Genomic DNA, 10,180 nt, shown 5'->3' on the forward strand with positions numbered 1-10,180 from the left:
AGGCTGAAAAAAAATCAAATTTCCATGCAATTCCAATAAATGAAAGAAAATGCAGAGAGGTTGTGTTTTTTGATACAAATAGTTTAGTTTTTATTAAAAGTTTATTAATATAGACAATAGTCCACGGGGATACAGAGTTAATGGTAAATAGACAATTAACAGTCCACTGACCGTAGTATATGCTGCAGGAAGCAGAGGCCTAAAACAAGCAGACAGACAAACGGACGTGCAGTCACTAATATTCTATGTACACCTGTCCATTACTAGGCCGACACACCAAAATTAAGGAACAGGTTTCACTACGCAAAACATATCCCATGTACAATGTACAAGTTAGACAGCTATGAAGCTTTCCTGTAAACCAATCGTCACTGTTTAAAATGGAAATCTTCCAAAATGCAAATGCCCTGAAATATTTTTGGAAGCAGTTCTTTTAACCAAAAAACACTTAGTGAGAAAGCACTATAGTTTCCTTAAAAACATGTGAATGCCATGAAAGGCCATACTCGCGTCTGCCATGCATGTGCAAGTAAATTACACGTTATTTTTTCTCGATCTTGCTTTTGTATGTCCCCAGCTTTCTCTCTGCCAATCTCATGAACTAAATCCAATTACATGTATTTCTGTTACCATGCATGAAATAAGTTCATCTTCTTTGTCCACACTTGGTGACAACATTTCAAGTCCATTAAAGGGAGATAACAACGCTTCAAACGTCAACTCCTTAGTATAACAGCCCTGGAGGTCAGTGATGCTTATTTCAAAATGAGAGTCTTGTGCTAACTACGTATATGAACAAATGCACGTGGTAGCAGGTCTGTACATGTGGCATCAATCATTTATGTGCCGGCACTATATGAAGTAGGTAACTACTGGCAAAATTAAAATCAAACTCCTTAATTTCCAGACACCTCAATAAATGAGATTAGTAATCAGAATGTCTATTAGGTCAAGGCATATAGATACGTGTATATATATACATAACCAATGTAAGACATAACATATATCAAAATATCTTCCATTATTAGCCTGAGACTATGTGAATGAAAACAGTTATAATATCAGACTGTACATGATTCTCCAGCAAACGAAGAACGTCCAAGACCTGTATCACTTCCGAGTGCTTTATCTCCTCCAGACAAGAAAACCGACATGTCGAAAGTCAAACAGCTGATGGACACAGTTGACAGACTCAAAGCTATATTCAAGTTGCTGGAATTGCTAGCAATTTCAGCGATCAAATTGTCACTTCTACACCAAGGCTGTGGATCTACTTGAAGTTTTGAATCTGACAAGTTAAACTTTTTCGGCGGTTCCATTATGATTAGCACTATGAACTTTGACAAAAAAAAAAAGAAAAGAAAAAATTACCAGCAGATTATCCGAGACATTGGTCAAAGTTAAGGTCAATCTACAATAACGACAATTTCAGAGGTATAAAGCAACAGCTTCCAAGCCTGTTATATTTACTTCAGCTTGTACGTGTATATTTGAGGGTATAAAGTACAAAGAGGTATTCTATAATCAACATATTCACAACCTGGCTGACCTATTCATGGAGGGGTCATGACACATGCTCACTGAACACTACTGGTGAACACCTACCCTTCCCAAACCCGACCCATAAAGATAAAACCAATTCACAACACAGCATTTATGCCTATCATTGTGCGCCGGGCATAACCTTTCCCCCAGTAAAATAGTCCGAGATGGTTAAACTGACTTCTGAGTTGTGAATTAACATCATGTCAGGCACTATGTATCATAGCCAACAGAAAAATATACATACATGTACCATGCAAAAAAAAAAAACAAATTCAACCCAAATGCTTAAATACGATAAATTACTAAAGAAAAAGCTGCTTTCTAATTGTTTATATAAGTACAGTGCCAACAAATTAAAAGGTCACGCTACAAAAAGGCGATATGATAAAAAACTAAATATTACCAGAGGCAGATTGGCGGAATTGAAAGAGACAAAATGTATGACATGGTCATGTGATCGTACTGAACACATTTCAAGAAGAAAAAATACACAATTATGAAACATAATCAGACAAAACATACCTTTGGGGAAATAACACAATATACATATAAAATATTATGAACATAATCAACAGATGGGTTGAACCATAACTCAAAAGCAAAACCATGACCCCCGTACACAGTCGAAATGTGACAACAACAACAACAGCCTCATCACAAGGTTTCTCAGCAGCAAGCCATTCCTATTTAATTGGCACGTTTCCATGGATACCAGCAGCTAAAATCCACAGTTCTCAATTTTAATATCACTGGGTTATACATATAGTCATATCTGTTTTACACACAAAAAAAAATAAAATAAAATAGAAGCGTAGTTGTGTACTCTTCCTGGGAAACATCTATGAGGATGATTCCTTTTATAATTGTAAGGAAACAAAAGAAAGCACTAAATGATTCAAAAATAACATGGCAATCACCACTAAGAGACTAAGTGAAATGTTTCACAAAAGCATCTACAGCAAAGACATCTAAACAAAACAAACCTGTAACAACTGAGTAATGCTGCCTCCAGAAACTAACCAATCAACAGCCAGCAAAATTGTTGCTATAGCAACTGCAGCTAAGACCTATTCTTAAAGAAACAACAGACACATTACGTCAACAGAAGTAGTCGTGCTAAAGTAAAACGCCACAAAGTGCCGTTCAGCTTTCAAGAGCAGCGCACGAGATTGAAATTTTTTTTTTTTTTTTTAATAATATAAGTTTTAATTTGTTCCTGCAACCTACTTACCGGCCATACATGCATTGATAAATATCAGTACAAATATAGATGACCAATACAACATACTCTGGTGCACTCCTATACAGTCACTATATTTAGATATAGATATATATATATATACACACACATATAACAACGACATATAAATATCATCATCAGTTATTCATTCGCAATTTCATTTCGTCCAGTGTTACTACTGATGCAGCCAGTTCCTCTCCTAACATCAGATCGTTTAAAAAAGAACTCTCTGAACATGTGGTGCCTATAAGTCCATGAGTAATCTACCCTTAACTTACTACACTTATTACCACCAGAGGGCACTACTCAACTCCTGAATGCATTTCAACACAGGTCTGTCAAGTCAGAATCTACTTTTCAACACAGAAGAGTTCTATATACAAGGACAATGTTTGTTTCATACAAAAGCACCAAAGAAATTCAACCTCCAGAATTTGTGATTAAACACCCAGCATGATCTCCACAAGGATTCATGTGACTGGGATATTCTTAAGTAAGGTACATGTAGCAGCAAACCACACTTCATTCTAATATCAGATTAACAGTAACAAATTTTACAACAGGCCCATAAAGTGATGATTTTTTGTGTACTACAACTCCGAAACCAGCAGGAGTTCTTTCCCCATGGGCCCATGACAACGGGGAACACAAAGAGTTAAAAGGTTATAATCATGAGGCAAGATAAAAAGAGTGATGGTTAAAAATCACTTAATTCTTTCATCCCAGAGATCTGAGTTGTTTTGAGAAGAAATGGCAACCATTTTTTAGTGTCCACTCCCAGAGTTAGTCTTTTGGACAAATCTGATCTCCAACCTTGAGGTTTAAGGTTAAAGGGTCAAGCTGTCCCCAAATGGCACAACGAATCCAATGATCAAAAGGTCAAGGTCAAAGGTAAACTGAAAGGAGCAGCGATGAAGGTAGCAGATTATGACTTCCCTTTGTTTTGACCAATCATAACTTTTGTAACAAAGTTCACAATGGCTGAGGCTGGCTGCTCTGGGTCGAGCTCTGCAAAAATGTGGCAACAGTTGTCAGAGACTCCGCCTTGTTTCCTAGCAACGAATCCAAACACCCTGGAAAGGCAAAGAAAATTCATCAGATTCATGTTTGCATTTATTACAAAAAAAAAAAAAAAGTAATAATAAGTACTAGGGCAAAAAAAAAAAAAAAATTCAGATATGTAAAAGATTGATGTTCAATTGGACACTGCCTATGTTCAAGTATGTTATACTACACTGGTCACTGTCATGGGTATGTGAAAACACATATCCAAGAGTAAACCACCAAACTCTGGCAAAAAACTGATAAACAACCCATATGTGATGCAAAGATGTTTACTTGCTGAACTGAATACGTACTGGTATGCTGTATTTGGTGGAAGGTAAGTGGTTATCTATGTGCAGAGCCAGAGGCCACTTTAACAAAGATGACGTATTTCTACAATATTGCACATATAGGATAATGGTGCATTAATAATGATGTACAAAATATCGTACGACAAGTGCAGGATAAAAAAAATGCTTTGTGAAATTGGCACCAGCTGTGTACAAGCAGCACATTTTGTGTTTTGAGTTGTCACAAAACAAGACGTCTCACTTTTGGACATACCTGCATAAAATTACACATTCTCCCTTTAGCTACAAATTATTACACTAAGCTTCTTATGGTGCCAAAAGAATTTTTAAAAATCTTACTTAGCATCTGCAGGGGCTCCTGGCACGTCCGAATGTCCTCTTCCATCTGGAATTGGATAAATAATATTTAATATAGATTTAATAACTGTTTAATAGTGGGCTAACCATAAAAGTGTAACTTTCCACTATGGAAAAACAACTGTCATAAAGTGTCAGAAAAAACATGATTTTAGTGCAAGTCTGTCAAAAACTGTTATGTTTTAATACAACTGCAAGTAATTACAGAAAAAAGTTCATACATGTGATAATTTAAGGCCAATGTTAACAATTTTCACATTAAGCTCACCTTCGATCTTCTGGATCAACTCCACAGTAAGTTACTGCGGCAACAGGGTAATGGCGACGGAAAAACAATCTGGAATGCAAAAAGCAATAGAAATAAGTTTTACCAAAAAGACCAAAAACCCCTAAGACTTCATCGCATGCACTTGTGGCCCCAGTATTTTTCACATTAGAGTTATCTCCCCTGAAAGTTCTTACGGCTTTGTACATCAAACATGTCTATGTCTAACATCTAAAAAATTCATGGAACAGCTTGACATTACCGAAAAATATATCCATGTGTATATAAGCAGAAAAGCATCACGTTCAGGGTTCTGTCAGATATAAGGATAAGACAAAAGAATCAGGGCCGGGGATGAACTCAAATCTGTTGGTAGCAATCAGCACTTACTTTCTGTTGCTGTCTGTCAGCGTAATGCCCTGTGAGGAGACTTTAAAATGAACAACTGTGGTTTTCAGGTTAGGGTCATTGAAGTTGTCAAAGGTGACTTTGATGGCCTTAGCCACAGCCTGGGGCCCAGTCAGAGATTCTGTGTCCACTGAGTTGATGAACAAGACGTTACAGGCTGTAAACAGAATGTGAAAATATACTTGTCCAGATAATTGCTGAATTGACGGTAAAATGAAAGCGAAAGAATTTCAAATCCAACAGCTTATATGCTGGAAACAGGAAGCGACAGTAACTGTCACAATTAATTCGAAGAGAATGCCTCACACATACGTGCCTACCACTAGTGAATAAAACATGTACAAACACTCATGTTTATGTGTACAAATCAAATTTTATGTGTACAAATCAAATTTTATGTGTACAAAATCGCAACAAAGTGGCAGATATATTTTTAACCCTTCTCAAAAATCTCTCCAAATGAAAACACCAGTGCAAAAACGTTTTAATTACAGTAACTTTTTACTTGAGATGTCAGGAATTTCCAAAAAAATGTGGCTAAGGGGCTATGGGGCTAAACAAAAGACATGTTTGGTTTACTGCCGATTTGGGCAAATGTCACACACATGGAAAAATATTTGTGGCAGGAGCAATCTTGAATCCAAATAGTTTGACAGCTGCTCTAGATCGGGAACCTGCACTGATCATGTAATAATGTGGATTTTGTGACGCTGTAATTCTGAAAATTAAGGTGTTCTTGTTCAAGAATTTCTCACAGTAAGTGACTTCCTGGTTTTACATTTGCTTTTTTTGTACACATCACCGCCAGGCATTTAATCGCCAGCTATTTTACTGGTAAAAGCATGGGCGGGAAAAAACATCAAGAGTTGAAATAAACAGGTCACCATTCGGAAAGCCTTTGTGCGGTGCATCTAAGCTATAATAATTCGCAAGTGGGTTTCCTGCAAAATTGTCACTGTAATGTGAATGCTAAAATAGTGGATCTGATACTAAAAACAGACTTGTATAAAAATAAAAAATGAAATCGGACTCTGGATTTTATTGTCTTCCGTGTATGGCGTCTAATCATATTTAATACCTCTTTAGCATACGGTCGTATTTTCTCTGTGTTTGGTGTACAAAATACGCCTAAATTGTACAAGTAGGCAGATTTGCTCGCACGTACACCTATATTCTACAAAACACAAGATATTCTAGATTCTATTTCAAAACGATTACTTTTTCCAGCCTGATTCGGGCACTGCCGCTTTCTTTCCTTTTAGAGATATGGACACCTTTAACAAGTATATAAAACATATGTATGCCTTTCAAATACCATACTACATTTCTTTAACCTTTTTCATGTTCAGCCCTGACAATGGCAAAACCACCAAACATATATTAGTGCCATAATCAAGGGCCTAAATTTGGACAAATTATACATAATTTACCACTGAACACATAAAAAGGTTGAAAAACTATGATATGATAAATGAGATAGGTTTTTGGCACTTACCAGCACCTTGGGCCAGCAGGGCGGCAGCTGAACTGGGTACTTCATTGATCTTGGGAGATTCGGGCATTCCAAAGTCTACAGTATCTGTCAAAACAAACAAGAAAAATGTACGGAAGACGGCACGTATCAGGACGGACACGCTATTACCAAACAGGCATGGAGGCTTTCAAGTGTTGAAATGATCACTGTATTCACAGATTTGTTTCTGAAGTAAGAATTAACCTTATAGTACCTGACTCACTCTTCACCACTGGTTTACAATAACACTTCCTGAACAATGATACTTTCGTTTTTTTTTGGGGGGGGGGGGGGGGGGTGCCCAACAACTAAATTCGAACAGTTCCACAGGAAGAAAAACTAGAGTTCAATTGTTGAGAATATTTTGTAAAACTGAGAAAGCAAAAAAGTATGTACCTGTCTCTGGCAGAAGGAGTTTACAGGGTAAAGCCAAGGGGGTGATGGAGTGCTGATAAACCAGTGCAGCTAGGCTTCCTGTGTGGTCAAACAACAGCATTGGGTTAGAAAATGTATCTATGATAAGTCTGACATTATCGCAAGCTGCAAACGTAACATCATGAGAAAACCGCTACGGTATGGCGCCAATACAACGGTTAAGCTATTTGTATCTTACTTACCAAAGATCATGACTTAATTAAAACAGTAATACATTTTATTATTAATCCAACTAATACCTGGACTATCTGCCAGTTGTTCACAGCTCATCATTTAGCCTTTTGCGCTGACCACTCAGTTAACAAGAGAAAACTTACACTTTAGAGATAAGCCAAATGCACATCTACACTTAATGAACCTGGATTCAAAAGAAAAAATATGGTATTCTGTCTTCAAGGTAAGGTTGTGCTAATGGCAACCTGTCAGGTAGATCAGACAGAACTTACCAAACACAGGCTCATTACTACAGCCCTTCAGCCTCACTCCTTTGGGTGTGGTTCAATCAGGAAGTGACGCACTAGGTCAGCTGATGGGTCACCTGAAAACAGACATGTCACACCCATTTCGTTACATACCCACTCCTGTCCTAACCACCTTTTACTGTGGTTGTGACTCTGGGAATTTTGCAGCAAAACAACAATATGTGCCAGCTCTTCATTGTTCAAGCCTTGAGCAATTATTAATTTCTCTCTGATTTGAACAGGTTCTTAAAGATTTTCTTTAATTTTCTTTAAAATTGTTTATGCCAGATGTTGGTACATATGTTTACAGGCTAACATTACAAGTTTTTTTCTCTTTGGACATACCATTAATGATGCAACCTTTACACTTCATTAATAGAGCCATCCTCTGTAGCTGAGAAGTCTAATTAATAACCTCTATTGTATCTATGGTAACAAACTAACATTGCAAATTTAATAACAGAAAGTGGCATCTAGGTTATCTCCCCTTGTCCAATACACAACATCAAAGTGGAGTTCTTGGGTACATCGATGCAATTGCAAATTATTCGAGGCATTAACACACTTCTTTGCAAATACCACTAGTTTTTGGATAACAGAGTACACTGTTTACAGTAGCGAAATATTTTAAACAGTCGTAGATTTGATTCAAAATCCTATCAGCTTTTTTAGGACTCGATGCTTGCCTAGCTTAGGTTCTGTCCAAATAAACCCGATGAGAGACTTACTCGACTTGGCCTGTACGTTGGGTGGGAGCTGTGCCACCTTTATCGCCAGTCCAAACGCTCCCGGGAAAGAGTTACTGTCTCTAACGACAAAACTTCCTGGAGGGCTGTTTTTCAACATCTGAATGGCTAAAAAGGCACAATGGTAGAATACATTTATTTAATTATTTATTTACTTGGACAAATATGATGCTCAAGAATATTTTGCTCATATAATGTCTGAAAGGTTTATAGGTGCAGAAAGCTTGGAGGAGCGTTGACAACTTCCTATATAATGTCTGAAAGGTTTATAGGTGCAGAAAGCTTGGAGGAGCGTTGACAACTTCCTATTACCAGAAATAAAAGCACTGAGCTACTAAATATCATAACATGGCCAAATTTTAAACAAAATTAGTAAATCTCCAATCATTTGGTAAAACATATTCCTGAAAATGTTCACCTCTGCCTGAATGGATACCTGAGCAGTGAAAGCACTGTGTGCTGGGTTTGAGCTTGAGACCTGTTGACAGGCTGGGTGGAGAGTGACACTTCAGCTCACTGAGCCAGAAAGTGCCGTAAGTTAAATTTAAGATTTGCATCATCATAACCGTAACCATGTGACTTGTGGTTTATTAACATTATGTGGGCTTCAGATCAGTATACCAGCAAAGTCTAACCTGATCAATTTTCTTTGGTATGATGTACTTTTTTTCGATAGTTTTCGACATTCAAGTATTGATTCAAGTTAAATTTTGTTTAAACTTAAATCTCTCAACTGAATAACAGGGCCATGATCTGTCTTACCTTCTTCACGTGAGATGTTAGCCTTGTACCAATACTTGGAAGTGTCCTTCACAAAGCGTGGTGTAGTGTTCACGGTATCCACAGAATCTATTAAAACCAAACCAGGCAAGACTACAACATGACTGAAAAAATGCTAAAACAGGTACTGTAAACCCTCAACCTTTTTAACCACTCCAGCATTTTATTCAGTGAAATTTTGGCAATTATTAATGAAAATTTCAATAAAAATGATTTGTCGGTGTCATTAAAGATGCAAGCTTCATAAAACTGTGCAAACTATTTCTCTACACACCATAGTTATATCAGCATGTTTCAAAATATTGGTTCCAGAGGCTGTTGAAAAGGTTGAATTAGGGTAAATCTGTCATGACCAATCAAAATTACGATAACCTATCATCAAATAGTTCTTCTTTTACACAGAATCTGTCAAAACAGCCATGACAAGATTACAACTTGACTGAAGAAATGCTAAAACCTTATGTACATGTACATATGTCGTGTCCAATCAAAGTTACAATGGTATACGAAATTATTGTATCCTATGGATGCAAAGATTAAAATCAAACCTAGACTACAAAAAATGTTAAATGCTTTAGTCAAACAATTTAGCACAGGCCCCCTGCATGTATTCAACATTGCTTCTTATGTGTTGACTATCAGATAATAACTTGTGTGTTGACTATCAGATAATAACTTGTGTGTTGACTATCAGATAATAACGTATGTGTTGACTATCAGATAAGAACTTGTGTGTTGACTATCAGATAACTTATGCGTTGACTATCAGATAATAACTTGTGTGTTGACTATCAGATAACTTGTGTGTTGACTATCAGATAATAACTTGTGTGTTGACTATCAGATAATAACTTGTGTGTTGACTATCAGATAATAACTTGTGTATTGACTATCAGATAACAACTCACATACTGACTATCAGATAATAACTTATGTGTTGACTATCAGATAATAACTTGTGTGTTGACTATCAGATAATAACTTGTGTGTTGACTATCAGATAACTTATGCGTTGACTATCAGATAATAACTTGTGTGTTGACTATCAGATAATAACTTGTGTGTTGACTATCAG

At 36.7% G+C, this 10,180-nt stretch overlaps 2 protein-coding genes across 13 annotated transcripts in view; both read right to left on the reverse strand.

The window, feature by feature from the left end:
- Positions 1 to 4,761: 4,761 nt before the first annotated feature.
- Positions 4,762 to 7,179, reverse strand: LOC135464430 (tensin-3-like). Its single transcript, XM_064741855.1, has 4 exons — positions 7,080 to 7,179; positions 6,666 to 6,749; positions 5,153 to 5,327; positions 4,762 to 4,834 (listed from the first exon to the last, which is right to left on the reverse strand). Exons 1-4 carry the CDS (start codon positions 7,177 to 7,179, stop codon positions 4,762 to 4,764), a joined length of 432 nt encoding a protein of 143 aa, XP_064597925.1.
- Positions 6,689 to 10,180, reverse strand: part of LOC135464639 (tensin-3-like) — a 185,125-nt gene continuing 181,633 nt past the window's right edge. For all 12 annotated transcript variants that reach the window (XM_064742105.1, XM_064742104.1, XM_064742106.1 and 9 more), the window contains 5 exons: positions 9,088 to 9,174; positions 8,308 to 8,433; positions 7,565 to 7,656; positions 7,080 to 7,157; positions 6,689 to 6,749 (listed from right to left, as the gene is read on the reverse strand). In XM_064742105.1, coding sequence (XP_064598175.1) covers positions 7,598 to 7,656; positions 8,308 to 8,433; positions 9,088 to 9,174 — 272 coding nt within the window. In that variant the 3' untranslated portion in view covers positions 6,689 to 6,749; positions 7,080 to 7,157; positions 7,565 to 7,597. The remainder of the gene's footprint in view (positions 6,750 to 7,079; positions 7,158 to 7,564; positions 7,657 to 8,307; positions 8,434 to 9,087; positions 9,175 to 10,180) is intronic.

Source organism: Liolophura sinensis, chromosome 4 (assembly GCF_032854445.1).
Source record: "Liolophura sinensis isolate JHLJ2023 chromosome 4, CUHK_Ljap_v2, whole genome shotgun sequence".
In the NCBI taxonomy this organism is placed as follows: Eukaryota; Metazoa; Mollusca; class Polyplacophora; order Chitonida; family Chitonidae; genus Liolophura; species Liolophura sinensis.

Bases quoted from the DNA above. Each gene is read 5' to 3' on its own strand.
- LOC135464430 (XM_064741855.1), bottom strand. From the start codon at position 7,179: ATGCTGTTGTTTGACCACACAGGAAGCCTAGCTGCACTGGTTTATCAG. The intron at 6,750-7,079 runs GTACATACTTTT...TTGTTTTGACAG, and splicing joins ACTCCTTCTGCCAGAGACAG to ATACTGTAGACTTTGGAATG. The intron at 4,835-5,152 runs GTAAGTGCTGAT...TTTGCATTCCAG, and splicing joins CTGACAGACAGCAACAGAAA to ATTGTTTTTCCGTCGCCATT.